This window comes from Amblyomma maculatum, chromosome 6, assembly GCF_055883805.1.
Source record: "Amblyomma maculatum isolate TAMU_Amacu chromosome 6, ASM5588380v1, whole genome shotgun sequence".
In the NCBI taxonomy this organism is placed as follows: domain Eukaryota; kingdom Metazoa; phylum Arthropoda; class Arachnida; order Ixodida; family Ixodidae; genus Amblyomma; species Amblyomma maculatum.
In genome coordinates this window covers 51,120,973-51,136,635 of record NC_139349.1, presented here as the reverse complement: position 1 = coordinate 51,136,635, position 15,663 = coordinate 51,120,973, and the positions used below count along the sequence as shown (strand labels likewise).

General features: G+C 45.2%; 2 protein-coding genes across 3 annotated transcripts in view; both read left to right on the top strand.

The window, feature by feature from the left end:
• LOC146185723 (uncharacterized) overlaps positions 1 to 15,663 on the top strand; it is a 406,440-nt gene that overhangs the window by 191,108 nt on the left and 199,669 nt on the right. The window lies entirely within an intron of this gene.
• On the top strand, positions 10,718 to 14,027 carry LOC146185724 (uncharacterized). The gene is made up of 2 exons (XM_084606646.1): positions 10,718 to 11,146; positions 13,656 to 14,027. The coding sequence occupies exons 1-2, from the start codon at positions 10,924 to 10,926 to the stop codon at positions 13,805 to 13,807; spliced, it is 375 nt and encodes a 124-aa protein (XP_084462772.1). The 5' UTR covers positions 10,718 to 10,923; the 3' UTR covers positions 13,808 to 14,027.

Genomic DNA, 15,663 nt, shown 5'->3' with positions numbered 1-15,663 from the left:
GGCAAGCCGATGAACAAAGAGAACAGAGAGGAAAGAGGATCGATGACAGAGATTATTTAATAATTGGCGGCTAGCCTAGCGCGAGCAGTCCTGCCCACGCTACAACCCGCTTCTTCCTCGTCCGTACGTTACACGGGGCCACCGAGAGATCGTCCCGATCATGGAGGAGAAAATTTCCCGATGCCAATGCGATCCATGACATAACGATGGGCTGAAGAAGAAGAGCAAGAAGACAACGGCTTGTCGACATGATGATTCCCGATGAAGCCTGGCCCAGGACGCTTTCGTGTCACAGGTGGCCAAGACCCGATGGCGGATGCTATAAGCACTCACCGCATGGCATGGGCGGAGGTGATGTCTTCGAGTTAGCGACGCCTTTGGTTGTGAGGTGTTAGGTCGTTGGAACCATTGGTCGGCTTCTCGAGTGAGTGGGTTCTTCGGCTTTCTCGTCGAGGATGGCGTCTCGTATTTGTCTGTCCGTTGTGGTCGAGGCGAGGGGGACGGGCTGGTGGAATTCGGGTCCTGTAGCCTAGGGGCCATCCAACGATGCCTCCTGGACCTGCTGCCGATGGCGCAAGAAGACGCAGGACGCAAAGCTCCAGGCCTGGATGAGGAGAGATGAATTTTCCAGCACCTCCGACCAAATTTCACGGGGCAACAGGCCGATGAACAACCTACCTAACGGTGTTTCGACAAGATTTACAACTTTTTCATTGACACTTTTCCGTTCCAGTCAATAATGATCAAAATAAGTAATTAGTATTTACTAGTTAACTTCAGAGAACGAAAAATTCTAGAGGTTAGCACAGGCGACTATGAACAGCTCTGAATTGGTGTCACTGTGCTAGGGCTAACCATATTTCTAAACCTCTTGGTCTTGGTCCAAGTTAGCTGGAAGACACTTTATATATATATATATATATATATATATATATATATATATATATATATATATATATATATATATATATATATATATATATATATATATATATATATATATATATATATATATATATATATATAATTGTTTTATGAAACGAGAGAAACGCATCATTAGCATTGTTACACCCTAAAGGAATATCCATACCAACTGCTTAAACACTTTTCCCACTATTGACAAGAGAATGGGAAGCCTGATTGATTTCATTTCTAATAGCTCATTAGTCACAAACTTTGAAACGCTTAAATTTGAGGTAAATCACAGCTCCGGGCGTTTTGTTGCAGCTATGCCATATTACATAACTAAGCATCAATGCAATGTCCAAGTCTGTATATGCTGTAGATCGGTGTCGCTCCTGGCAGCTTGGACAGCATACATCTTCCTCCTCCACACGAGGAATATTACTCCAAACAACAAAAGCAGTAAAGATTGTCCCCGCATATCCCGCATTCTTTTTCATTTGAAAGCAAATCTCACATCTAAACTATGCAAATCCGTGCTTTCACACAATAAATTAGTTTGCACCATAATTTAAACTCCGCCTAATATTTCTCGCCCGCTGATAATACTCCAGATTGGTTCTTTGAAAAATATAATCAAGCTCCAGTCAGTTAGTGTCATGTAAACAAATACACATTTGCGCTATCTAATATGAAATGTGCATTGCGCGGAAATGTTATATTTCTTTTTATTTACTTTGAGATTTGCTCAAACCAAATTTTAACATTTACTTTGAGACTCACAACATTTTTATATCTCGAGCAGATAGACAAAACAAAAATCACTTGAATAATGCGCAAAACTGCAGTATTGCAATCCGGGACGACATGGTTTGATGATAAAAATTTTGATAACTGCTTCGATGGAGGCGTTGATGGTTATAATCACCACCACGAAGCTTATATTTGTGTTTTTTCGACAAAACCTTAAAAAATTTATCTTGCGGTGGCTTGAAAATGGTAGGCATAATACGTCTCACAAGGGTATTATAAAAGATAAAAGCAAGATAAGCAAGATAAAAACCGACACACAACATGATTTGAAACGGGAAAAACTGCTGGAATAAAATTCTCTCTCTCTATTTCGTGCCATTGGGCGTGCGACAAAGAGGGTAAAATTAAGATGGTTTATTAGTAAGTCGGAGAACGTCATTTTCTCTAGAAGGCTTTTCCATTCCTTCTGATGGAACAGTGTTTATTTGCTTCATGCAAAGCGACTTGGCAAAAAAAATAAAATTGAAGTAACACTCGAAAAATGCCACAAAGTGCCTTATTAAATTAGTGCTTTAAATTATCCATGGAAAACGTAAGGCCTCATTCTTTTATACAAATTTACTACATTTGAATATCTTATAGACGGATCGCTATATTCGATTTGAGAAATTATTCAGGTGCTTAGCAAAAATTCCGATTCAAACACTGCTCCACTACATTTTATTTGTGTATAGTTGACAAATATTTTGATCATTATATAGGTTGCTAAATAAATAGAAAGCAATTAGGAGAAGAGAACGCTGAACGGGTCGTGGCTCATGTAACACCCCACTACCACAGAATTTGACTTAACAGGGGTGTCATTTGTTCTTGCCTGCAAAGTACAACGGCAGTCGTGGATGGGAAATGGCTTGGAAGTTACTGCTTGGTATGTAAAAAATTGAAAATAAAAGAAACTAAAGTTAGAGTCGCCTTTTTAATTTTTATTTATATTTTTTTTTCCAAACAAGTACAAATCCCGTCTTGTTTGTACCCGCTTGCGATCACGGTGCATGGACGACCGCGTTCCGCATCTAATTACGCTCCAAATCCGGAGAGCCCGAAACAGCTGGGCCCTCCTTGCTCCGACGCACTTACGCATGCGTGTTTAATAACTAGTTTGCGTACCGAGAGGATGCGTGCGCTTAGTGGCGTCAGAACCAAAAGACTGCGTCCACCTTATGCTTTGCGTACGTTTTTCCCAGGGCCCAGTTAATGCCACTCCGCTATGGCGAAAGGAAACAAAAAAAGAACATAGAAAAAGAAGCTGTGATTTATCAGCAAACGAGAGAAACCTGGAAGAGTCGGGCGCGTCCTCTTTTTTAGTTTATTTTATCCTCTCTCTCGGTCCCTAGGGCTGTCATTGTTATTTTCGATTTCTAGAAGTTATGCTTCGCGAGTACTGTCACTACTAGAAGAACCAATAAAGGCGGCAACGAGTCACGGCTGTAGCCTATTTTTTTCTGCACACCACGTGCCCACATCTTGTGCTCACATGCATATGCTCGAGGAAAATGCTTTCTCGTATTATGCATGACCATCTCATGCTTGACGTTTCGTTTGATAACCGTCAGCACTGCAGACCGCTTTATGACCAACACTTCAAAACATTGTGCAACAAATCGTCTTTGAAATTGATGGCCTGTGCAGAACTGACGCCTTGGGGCAAGAGGCGCATTCCGAAAGTAGTGAGAAAACTTGATATCGCCAAACCTTAATTATGAAGTTAGTTTGTCACCACTAAGGAATATATCAGCAGGGTTTAAGATTCCGCTTTGCGATGTTTCATGCTCTTTGCATTTGGGCTTAGTAAGTTAGCCTTTCGTGCTATGAGCTCACAACATTTCCGCTTTGGCAAAAGTTGTCAGGGACAACTTTGTAAAATTACATATGCTAAAGCGCTAGTTCACGCGGTCGAACTCGATCACGAGCCCTGAGTGACCCCTGACGTTGAGGGGGTCCTTGGAAGAATTTAGCATGGAAAGGCCTTGCCATAACCAAGTCCCGTGCTGCATAGTATACACCCCGGTCACCCATTTGTCAACCGGTAGACATTACTATTGTGGAAATAACTTTAGACTTTTCACCTTTGGTTTGACCTTTGGCTTTAAGCGAACGCGCATAAATTACCCGTTTAAGGAGGTTAAACCAGAAGGAAATGTTCTCTTCTATTTCACTTGTAACAAGCAAATTATCGGGAGCTTTTGGTAGTTTTATCAGTGGCCGCAGATTTGAGGCTTCTTGAGTATTCAGAATAATGGTAAAAAATCAAGGTTAATGTCCAGGAGTGTAAAGAAATAGTTAAAAAATATTGTAGCGGTAAAAGTCTCCATTTATTGTTTCCTTCAAGCATGCCATTCAATAGCTAATATCAGTTGTGCTATGTTACTTGCTTTGCTTAATACACCTTAGCAGTGTATGCAGGCACATCGGCCTCTGTCACCGCCCTAATTCTTAAAACTGGACAGCTTAATAGAAGTTGAAATTGTGGCACCCTTACACCTCTCTCGAAGTGAGTTCCTACGCCCAATTGCCTCGGTCCCGCGATCGTGACCTATCTTTAATGATAATGATATGAGGAAGCAATGTGCCAGTTGACACTACGCTTGAGTAACAAAGAGTGCAAGACGTATTTCTACCAGTAAGAAGTGGGGAAAAGAAATAGATGACATTGCAGTACAATAGTATTACAATAGTATTGATTTAAGTATTGGGAAGGCATGTTCGCACCATACAGAATACTTGCCATTTGTTGCCCTTTCTGGCGACGTTCAAATGAGCGCCTTGGTCATCTCGCTATGTTTACACATTGTGTTTACACCTTGTGTTTGCGCCTTGTGTTTACACATTGCGTTTACGCATTATGTTTACACCACGCTAATGTGCCTTGTGCCCGCCGAGGTTGATGGAAAGTGCGATTTCTTATAGGCGCACATTGCTACTTAATTGACGCAAGAGCAGTAGATATTACTGCGGTTGCTTATAGTATAGAAAAGTCGGTTTTAAAATGGGAAGCGAACTGATTATTTCAGCAGGTGTGCCCGTGGTGGTTTCATGCGTCTAGTATACATTAGTTTTTTCGGTGAGCTGAATACTTCCTGTGTTGAAGTTTCGCACCCAGAAGATACTTTCCTAAACCTGACTGACTTATTTTCTTGCGGAAAACCATGCCGAGTTGTGCCATCGTGAAGGTTTTCCCTTAGTTTATGTGAACAGCCAAGGTTTGGATGGTGCACAGCGATTATAGCGCACTTGATAATTGAGCTCTCATGCGCGAATCCTGAGTGCAGACTAAGATGCACTGCGAGTGCGAAAGGACATTGGCTTTTATAAAATTATTCTGGAATTCTAGAGCTGACACTCTTTTCTTTTCTATTAACAAATACCTATATCTTGAGATTTACAGACTCAGCAAACCTAGAGGAGCTTTCCCGCTACGCCAAGCCACCTTTTTCAACTTACGCGCATTGCGACAGTGCAGATCGCTGGAATAAGTGACAGAGTTCCCAAAAATTTAGTATCGGCTGGAGAAACAGTTTAAAATTGGGTCTCACTGTGCTGCAACTTTTGCTCCTTTTACGGAGAGCCAATGTGAGACACAGTCACTGGTCACATTAAGTTACCTGCAGAAGAATCGAAAGAAGGAAATGATGCCCCAGGGAGGAATATAGACACGCAATTCACGTTTTATGAGCAGCTTGCTTTCGTGGCATATCGGAAATAATGAAGCTCAAATGGTTTTGCGTGGCATGCAGATATCTGAGCGAATTGAGAAAAAGAAACAAGATATGCCGTGTTCTTTCGAAAATTGTTTGGATAAAAACCTTTCTCTACAGTCGAAGAATAAATCGTTTTAGCAGAACAGTTTTTCGGCATTTTCATTTCCGTCACATCCAGTGCGTTAAATATGCAGCCCTCTCATACAATACCAAGCAGTCTGCTATCGGGTAACCAATACAGATACTAACATAATTTTCGTGTCTGTTAAATGTTGCGGTTGGGTTTAGGTTTGCTGGCATGAGGGCGTACATGCATTATGTGCCATTCACCCGAGAAATAGAGGCTAGGTAAGGTAGTTAGCAACTGCCTAATAGAAAAGAAAAAGAAAAGAAACTGTGTTAGTGTTATTGTTTAGCAGGGGCTATTAAAGAAATAGCTCTGAAAGGGATAGTGAGGGAGCATGTGATATTGTTCCCACTCTGAGGAACAAGAACATTTGAGGGCGGAAAGGAGATTCATAGTATTATATAATGCTCTGACGACACTGAGCTGGCCAGTCTGCACATTAAGGTAGTCACAGCTCAAGACCTACAGACTCTTGCACACAAAGCCTAAAAAATGCTTGGTCACAGAAGAGAAATGGTCATTTTGATTTTTTATTTAGGCATCCCCAAGATAAAACGGCTGCCAGCAGAATTGCGCAAAATGTCGCATGCAGACTTTGGGTAGAAGGTGGAAAATCTAAACACGGGAGCTGCGGATAGACTCTGCCACAAATCTCTATTTGAAACAAATTATCTGTTTATATTTTTACGTACAACAAGATATACCAGTCTGCCCATGCATTTGTACGCTCATGTAATGCGGAATTAAAACTATCGCTGCAAATGTAACCTCCCATGGAAATAACAAATTCACACTAACATATTAGAACCTAATTGGAGCCGTCGTGAAGCAGTTATGTTTGATGTGTTCTTTTCTTTCTTTTTATAATAATGAATCTTATTCGGAAAAGTGTTCATCGCCTTTGGTACAATTAGCGATAGAATAAAAAGAAAGTTGCCTGAAAAATTAGTCATTGCTACGAAGGCGCTTATAAGTACAGTGGGTGCGCGAGTGACGCGGTGAAGCGGACGGACGGGAAAGAGAAAAATGGGGGGGGGGGGGGGGCAGGAGGGGGGGGGGGGGGGGGGCTTTATGTTTGAAAAAGACAGAAGGGCAAAAAAAGAAAAGAATGACAGTAGACGGTGTAGAGTTCACAGAGGCACGCGCCAAGCTTGCGGCTTGAAGAAATTCGTGCTTCGACTCACATGGAACGCGAGGGATTAGAATTGGAAATTTTTTATTTTACGCAGGACAAACTACAGATACAATTGTTTCGAGCTAGTTCAATTCATGCACGCGTGCCTCCATGACTTAGCAAATCTAAAACATGAAGTATGATATTTTTTGACCGAATTAGATGAAGCAGTCTGCTTTCTCTGTATTTCTTGCACGAATGCACTTTTTTGTCTGATTGAAAGCTCCTCGAGGACAATTTTTTGAATAACTCAAGGCGATTTCCATTGTTCGTGCTGAAGCAGCTTTGCTTGCTTTGCTATGACGAATTCGAATTCGACTAGGCAGCCAAGGGCAGTTGCACGCATTCTGCAGGTCGTTTGTAGCAACTCCTTTTGCTTCGAGCGCTCCATCTCGATCTGCCGACCAAAGACTCATCTCACCAAAACTGCTAGTCGGTGGTGTAGTCATTACCCTAGGTTCCGGGATTATTTTCATGGTTACTACTATGGTATGGTATGGTATGGTATGGTATGGTATGGTATGGTATGGTATGGTATGGTATGGTATGGTATGGTATGGTATGGTATGGTATGCATGTTATGTTATGTTATGCCATGTTATGGTATGGTATGGTATGGTATGGTATGGTATGGTATGGTATGGTATGGTATGGTATGGTATGGTGTGGTGTGGTATGGTGTGGTATGGTGTAGTGTAGTGTGGTGTGGTGTAGTGTGGTGGGGTGTGGTGTGGTGTGGTGTATGGTGTGGTGTATGGTGTGGTGTGGTGTGGTGTATGGTGTGGTGTATGGTGTGGTGTGGTGTGGTGTATGGTGTGGTGTGGTGTGGTGTGGTGTATGGTGTGGTGTGGTGTGGTGTATGGTGTGGTGTATGGTGTGGTGTATGGTATGGTGTGGTGTGGTGTGGTGTGGTGTGGTGTGGTGTGGTGTGGTATGGTATGGTATAGCATGGTATGGTACATGGTATGCATAACTTAATTGAAATGCCGGCAAACGGCGGCTTAATGTGTGGCTTCAGAAATATCAGCTAAAGACGTAGCCATTTTTCCGCGCGTGTATCAGACAACATCTTCAGCGTTAACAGAATGCGAGAGCAAGTTGTAGAGTGCGCCTCTCGCCTATTCGAAAATCAGAACCCATGTATGTGTCACGATGCGACTTCAATTTCCGGAAGCGGTGCGGCATTACTTCCGCCGTGTGCTTTGCATGTACCGCTGGTCGATCAAGGCTGATTCGCTCTGTAGGACTTCACGTCACCCTGTTCCGACTGAGACGCCTTGCTCCAATCGGCCAAGAGAATTCACCATTAGTCCGATTGCGTTGCGTTATAAAAATGTAGAGATAGTAGCACAAACCGTTTTGTTTTTTAACTTTTGTCCTACATACACTGGCGACACAAAGAACCTCGAAAAGAAGAAAGTAGAAAAAAAAAAGAAACATAAAAGTCGCTCAGTGGACACCGACCGCAGCCTCCTCGCCGAACATTGCGAGCATGCCCCTCACAAAATCGCATTCGAAGCAGCGAACGTGCTGGCCGTGGAACATAGCCCCTTTAAGATACGTCACGTTCAGTTGCGGTACATGCAGCTCACAAGGGCGACCGTAAACCGCCTACGGGGAACTTTCCCCCCGCATACGTGAGAGGCCTTCGTGACGTGACGCCAAAAAGAAAGCGAAGCCTGTCCGCTACTGCTGGCCCCGTTCTCGAAATGTCCTGCTAAACTACAAATTTTTTGGCATGTAATACCAGTTCTAGATTCTTTTATTTGAAACTTAGCGGTCCTGTGTTGTTGTTGTTGTGGCTGTAGGAAGAAGGAAAAGAAAATGCACGGGCCTGCTACTAGCTCTGTAGCTGAGCCACCTCCACTGCCTCGTGCAGACAGAACAGAGAAAGTAGAGAAGAAAAAGAAGAGGAAGAGAAAGATGCGCGCCGCAACAGCCGTCGTCCACCACCTAAACGGTGGCGGGTGCAATGACGGCCTACAACAGATAAACATTTGGTGACAGACTGGCCCCCACCACAAGCGGCGGTGACCTACATGTCCCAGCCCCATCAGGGCCAAGATCAGCCACCCTCCGTCCACCCCAGTGGTCCTATGTCCTATATGGAAAAGCGCGTTTAGACGAATGGTTATGTTGTGTTAAACGTGTATTTGAATTACGTCTGTTAGCACATTGAAATAGAGTTTGGCCAGACAACGTAATCATCCCAGAAAACAAACATCGTTTAACGGGCATTGCGAGATCTCATTGATGAGAACTATAGTTATATAGCAAGTGTGGCCGGAAGGGTCTAGAATCGGGTGCACGGATATGATTAGGGTGTTTGGGGGGAGAAAGCGTTGATGGGAGTATTGTGGAAGCACAGCGTTGATCACAGTATTGTGGAAGAGGCCTTTGCATTGCAGTGGACGTAGTTAGGTTGTTGATGCTTATGATAAATGAATCGCATATAAGTTGCTTTCTGTTTACAGCCTTTTCGTCCGAAAAGCCATTGCCATAACCCAAATTGGGAAAAAAGATAAACGAGAAAATACACACGTGAATTTCGTGTCAAAATTGTTGGTACTTCGTGCAGCGTTTTGAGTGGTATCACAATATTTAGCTTCCCATTTAGTATCCACCTACTAGTCAAATTGGCAGCTAGTTTTTGATAGGGATTCGAACCGACAATATATGCACCTCTGACAAATGTAGGTGTCCACTGATAAGTGAAATACCTCTTCTTCCTTTACCCACAAACCAACCTGAACAAAAAAACATAAGTATGCTCGTGGAATGACAAGGCGGTGTTAAATCTGATTCGCGTCTACTCTTGAGGCGAAGAATGAACATCCGTCTGATTTTTTTTTTGCTTCAATACTTATTAGACCAGTGTTTTAAGGCAAACTTTTACTCTAAGAGTTAATGTACGATCCTACCGTTTATTCCACCTTACTAGGCGCAAACCTCTATTATAGTTCTACTACACTATTTCACTATCTTTACTGGGCAGCATTGAGGCCTATATAACAAGCTGCTGGAGGGTACGTTTACTTATTGCGAATAAACCCAATCTGAAGGTAGGGAAAGGATGCCTGGCGAATTTTTGAGTACGGAACTGGTTTTGTTATTGTACCAAGGGTTTGTAATAGTTGGTTCCTCAATATATTGTTACGAAGAAGAAAATAGGCAGTGGTGCGAGAGCAGCTCGCACTAGGCCAACAATTAAATCATCCTTCACCCTATCGCCATGCTGCGCTATCCTCTTCGCTTGTCGTCACGTAACATTTTAGTGAAGGTGCGGGGTACGTCATCCCCATCCTCACCTTGGAGCACGGACGCCATCTGTAAGCCGGGACCATCGACCAAGGGCCCAGGGACATCGCCGAGCAGCTTCGCCCCAGCCCTTCTAACCCAGACCCGACCAACTACCACTGCCTATATTCTTCTCCGTAACAATATCATTATTCCCGGAACCGTTTCTCTCTAAAACCCAAATGTTTATCTTGCTAAAATGCGGTTGTGTACGTATGGGTTATTTATATCTTTTCACTTATGAAATTATTTAAGATATAGTCATGCACATGTTACTCACGATGCCTTCACGGCGAATAATAAGAGCACTGCTCTTCCTTAGTGAATTCCGCATGCATTCCTGGGGTCGGTTTGATACGCCTAACCTCTAAGAATTAGACGATCGTGCTGAGCAGGAATGGTTGTGTTGTTTCTGGCGGACGGACAGCACGTCTGGCAATACTCAACTTCAAGACCAACACTCATTTTAGCATCGCTATCTTGTATTAACTCTGCATTATAGGTAGTTTCCAGGATGCTGACTGACTGGCACTGCGAAAGGAGCAATAGTATGGAGGAGACCACTTGCAATTTTTTAACGCCACTGTTTTTCGTCATCTGACCAGTAGACCCATTTTCATTTTTGGGGGGACTTCTTTCCGTCATACTGTTTTGTTTTCCCACAGTTGACATCTTCGAAATTATAAGGTAAAGAGTGTTGTATATTTGGTTTCGGTTCGAGTTTGTGATCACCGGCCGCCAGAGGCACCAGTGTCGCTCTGTGTATATAAGTGACTGCATGTTGAAATAAAGGGGATTTTCTTGGTTGCTTGGCAGTCCGTGTACATCTGCGGCACACGCCGCTACAACATTGGCGACGAGGATGGGATGATTTCGGGGGGCGTGACTTTCGCCGCTTGCTCTTCGGCGCCATGAGTGTTTCGGGACTCGCGCCACCGCCCCCGTTCCTGCCCGCGCCTGGCCAACCTGCTGTTGCGTGGCCGCAATGGTTCCGCATCTTCGAGAACTACCTGCTTGCTTCGGGTGCCTCCGACTGCACACCGGATCGTCGCAAGGCACTACTTCTTCACAGTCTCGGGGTAGAAGGTCAGCGCATATTTTACACCCTCCCATCTTTGGACAACGCCAAGCTCGGTGAGCAAATTGCTACTGATAAAGCATCGGGCTCAGGCGATGCAAGGCCTGAAGTATCATCGTATGATATCGCAGTGGCCGCTCTGCATGCTCATTTTTCGGCAACAAGCAATGTTGTTGCCGAACGGCATCGTTTTAGTAGGCGTGTCCAACAAGTTGGTGAATCAGTGAATGAGTACATCACTGCATTACGGGAGCTTTCTGCTACATGCTCGTTTCCTGTTGAGGAAGATTCGCTGCGTGACCAGTTCGTTGCGGGTATTTCGTCTCGGAGCTTGCGCGAACGTTTTCTTCTTGAAGGATCGTCTCTCTCGTTCGCTAGAGCGGTACTCCTGGCAAGGCAGTTTGAGCAGGCGTACAATGATCTGCAAGAATTTCCTTCTGAAGTTGTTGGACGTATAAATACTCGTGGAAATACGCCTACGCGCACACCATATTCCGACGAGAGCTCGAAGCAGTCACACAGCCGCCAATCGCGTTGTTATCGCTGCGGTTCATCTCAGCACAGTGCGGCATCATTTCGCTGTCCAGCCAAAAGCAAGCGTTGTCACCATTGCGGTGTTATGGGTCACTTCCGCTCTGTTTGCAAGAAACGAGGCTCCGCTCCGGTTTATGAGGTAGACAGCCAAAATTCTTCTAGCGAGGAAGTTTTGAGCATTCTGGCTGTGACGACGGCCACTCGCTCCGCAGTTCACGTCACAGTTTCGATTGGCCGCACGGACATAACTTTCCTTGTAGATTCTGGGTCATCTGTTTCTATTGTTACACAGGACCTTTTCAAGCAGCATTTTGGAGACCACGTACTTTTTGCCCCAACAGTTCGGTTACTAGACTATTCAAAACAGCCAATTCCGGTTCGTGGCTGTTTCTTCGCTGACGTTACATACAAAGCTGACACAACAAGTCTTCTTTTCTATGTTGTAGAACAAGGCACCTCACTCTTGGGTATCGATGCCATCAAGGCGCTCGGGCTACAGATTGATGGGTCATCTCTTCAATGCCTTGAAACGACGCTAACGTCTAATTCTCGAAGGGAACAGCGCTCTGAGCCGAAAAAAGCCGTGCAGGAAATTAACCTCCCAAAGGAATTAGTTGAAGAGTTTGGATCTCTTTTCGATCCAGGCCTTGGCCTCGCAAAAGGTTTTGTGCACCACGTCAAAACGCGATCCACAGTGCAGCCATTCCAATCAAAACTTCGGCGCCTTCCGCTCTCACTGCGACCATTGGTCTCGGAAGAGCTCCGTCGATTGGAAAATATGGACGTGATAGAGAGGGTGGAGGCATCTGAATGGGTGTCACCCATTGTGGTCGTTAAAAAGAAAGAGGGAGGTATTCGCCTCTGTGTAGACCTTAGACAAGCAAACAAAGCTGTCGTAGCAGACAGCTTTCCCCTTCCTCATACAGAAGAGCTATTACATAGTCTAGTGGGGGCAACAAATTTTTCTAAGCTAGACCTCGCATCAGCTTACCACCAGGTCATGCTTCACCCTGCGAGTCGCGATTTGACCGCATTTCTTACTCACGAAGGCCTCTTTCGTTTTAAAAGAGTGTGCTTCGGGCTGGCTTCCGCGCCCTCTGCATTTCAGAGTATGATGTCCAAAGTCCTGCAGGGATGTAAGGGCGTGCTTTTCTATATAGATGATATTATAGTCTTCGGGCGGGGCCGGCAGGAGCACATAGATAACCTTGCATCAGTACTTAGACGCATTAAAGAGGCAGGACTCAAGCTGAACAGGAAATGTATCTTCGATACGCAGGAACTTTCATTTTTGGGCCACAGGATCACAGCAAGTGGTATTGTTCCACTGGAGGAAAAGGTTGCTTCCATCAAGGATACCCCGGCACCCACCGATGCAGCCAGCCTTCGATCGTTCCTTGGACTGGTCGAATACTACTCTAGGTTCGTTCCCAACTTTGCCGAGATGGTTGAACCGATGCGTGTTCTTCTTCGAAAAGGGCAACCATTTGTTTGGTCTGGCGAGGTAGACTCCAGTTTTCGAAAGATCAAAGAGGCACTTGCGTCCAGCACAGTCCTGCGAATGTTCGATGCATCCCTTCCCGTTGTAGTTTCCACTGACGCTTCTGACTGTGGGCTTGGAGCGGTTCTCCAACAGGCGGATGGAGAGGAACTGCACACAGTCGCCTTTGCTTCTCGAGCACTTTCATCCGCAGAGAGGAGATATTCAGTAGGAGAACGTGAAGCACTTGCGTGTGTTTGGGCGTGCGAGAAGTGGCATGTCTACTTGTGGGGACGCCATTTCACATTGCTTACTGACCACCAAGCCTTGGTCGCATTGCTTTCTACCCAAGGGCCAGGAAGGCGTCCTTTGCGAATAGCACGGTGGGCGGAGCGCCTACTGCAGTACAACTATACAGTAAAGTACCGGAAGGGTTCGCAAAATCGAGTAGCAGATGCGCTTTCTCGTCTGCCTGCGTCATCTCCTCAGGAAGAAGAGACTTTACCAGATGAAACTGTATCAGTTGCCTTTGTATCTTCTTGCATTACCAGGGAAGAGTTTGAACAGGCCCAGTCGGAAGACGGCACACTGCAACAAATCAAGGCTTACATTGAATCGTCGTGGCCTACGCACAAATCCTTGCCGGGTGAGCTTCAACCTTTCTTCAAACTTCGCGATGAGCTTTCAGTGGTGGACAATTTGATTTTGCGTGGCGAACGCCTTGTGGTCCCCGCATCACTTACACCGCGGATAATTACCGCTGCTCATGAGGCCCACCCTGGAATTGTACGAACGAAAGCACGTCTGCGAGAAAAATTTTGGTGGCCAGCCATGGACAGGCAAGTCGAGCTAGCTATCCAAACATGTAGTATATGTCAGGCAGCGGACAAAAGCTCGAAGGTTAGGGCTGCACCATTGAACCCGGTCCCCTTACCAAAGAAACCGTGGCTAAAGCTGGGAATGGACATTGTTGGCCCATTTGAGAGAGCGCCACACGATTGCCGATATGCAATCACGCTGGTCGACTACTTTTCTAAGTGGCCCGAGGTATATTTTTGCAACCAAGCCACAACACGCACAGTCACAAGCTTCTTGGTGTCAGTGTTCGCACGTGAAGGTTACCCAGAAGAAATCGTTTGCGATAACGGGCCACAGTTTTCATCTCGAGAGTTCCAAGCTTTTCTGCAGGATCGCGGCATCCGCTTGCGGCATTCGTCCGTATACTACCCCCAAGCAAACGGTCAGGTAGAACGGTTTAACAGAGTTTTTAAAAGTTTTGTTCAAGTAGCTACACTCGAGCAGCGTCCCTTACGCCAGACGGTAACAGAATACTTGGGCGTTTACCGTTGCACGCCACATGCCACAACTGCAGTTGCCCCAGCACTTCTCCTGCATGGACGTTTGCCAAGAACTCGACTTGATGTGGTTGGGTACCCGTCAGCCATATTTTCGACTGACCCTAGTGCAGAGCTCCACCGCCTACGCGAGCGGGTGAAGCAAAAGCAACAATCCAGTAAACTCTACACAGACGCTCGCAGGGCCGCAAGGGAAACCAAAGTGGATGTTGGTGACCTTGTACGGGTACGGAGACCTACAACTGCATTTAAAGGTGACTTCGCTTTTAGCAGCCCAAGGAAAGTGATAAGAAAGCAGGGGCAATCGTCCTTTCACCTTGATGATGGAAAAACGTGGAACGCTTCAAAATTGTCCAGGATGCCACAAGCTTCTGCATCCCTTTGTGGGTGGGGTGAAAGGAATGGTACAAACGATACCGCTACGGAAAGCAGCTCACCGCCTACCACGGACGGACCCGTTTCAGAAGCGCCAACCGGGTCTTCAGCTGTGGCTGCTGCTAAGCAGCAACCTATGCCACCAGTGACCTGCTGTGAACCGGAAGAGACTTCGCCTGCAGCCAGTGGGTTCTCTGAAGCATCGGGACCACAGCGTAGGGTACAGCCACCAAGGAACAGGCGACCCCCAGACCGCTATGGACACTAAGTGCAGAAGGACTCGTTGTGCTGCAGTGAACATGAATTTGTCACTCTCCGCACGAATGTTGTTGAGTTTGCAAGATGTGGACATTATTGAAGTGTACCTTGTTTTGTTTGTTTGTTTTGTTTTCTATATACTTTTGTATTAAGTGCTAGGACAAGCACGTTGTCGTTATTGTAAATATAAGTCGGTAAACGAGCACTAACGTACTACCACTACTAAATTACTAACCAATGTAGCCGTTTTTATAAGGAAGGGAATATGTTGTATATTTGGTTTCGGTTCGAGTTTGTGATCACCGGCCGCCAGAGGCACCAGTGTCGCTCTGTGTATATAAGTGACTGCATGTTGAAATAAAGGGGATTTTCTTGGTTGCTTGGCAGTCCGTGTACATCTGCGGCACACGCCGCTACAACAAAGAGTACTAATATTTTAATTCCTCTGTCCTACCTTTTTTCCTGTTATGGGTCTTTAATGATGAGATTTCTTATGTCGCGTTTTTTATTGCAACTCTGAGCTGACCCGTTTAAAAGGAGTGAGTATAATAATTTTCTACATATCGCGGTG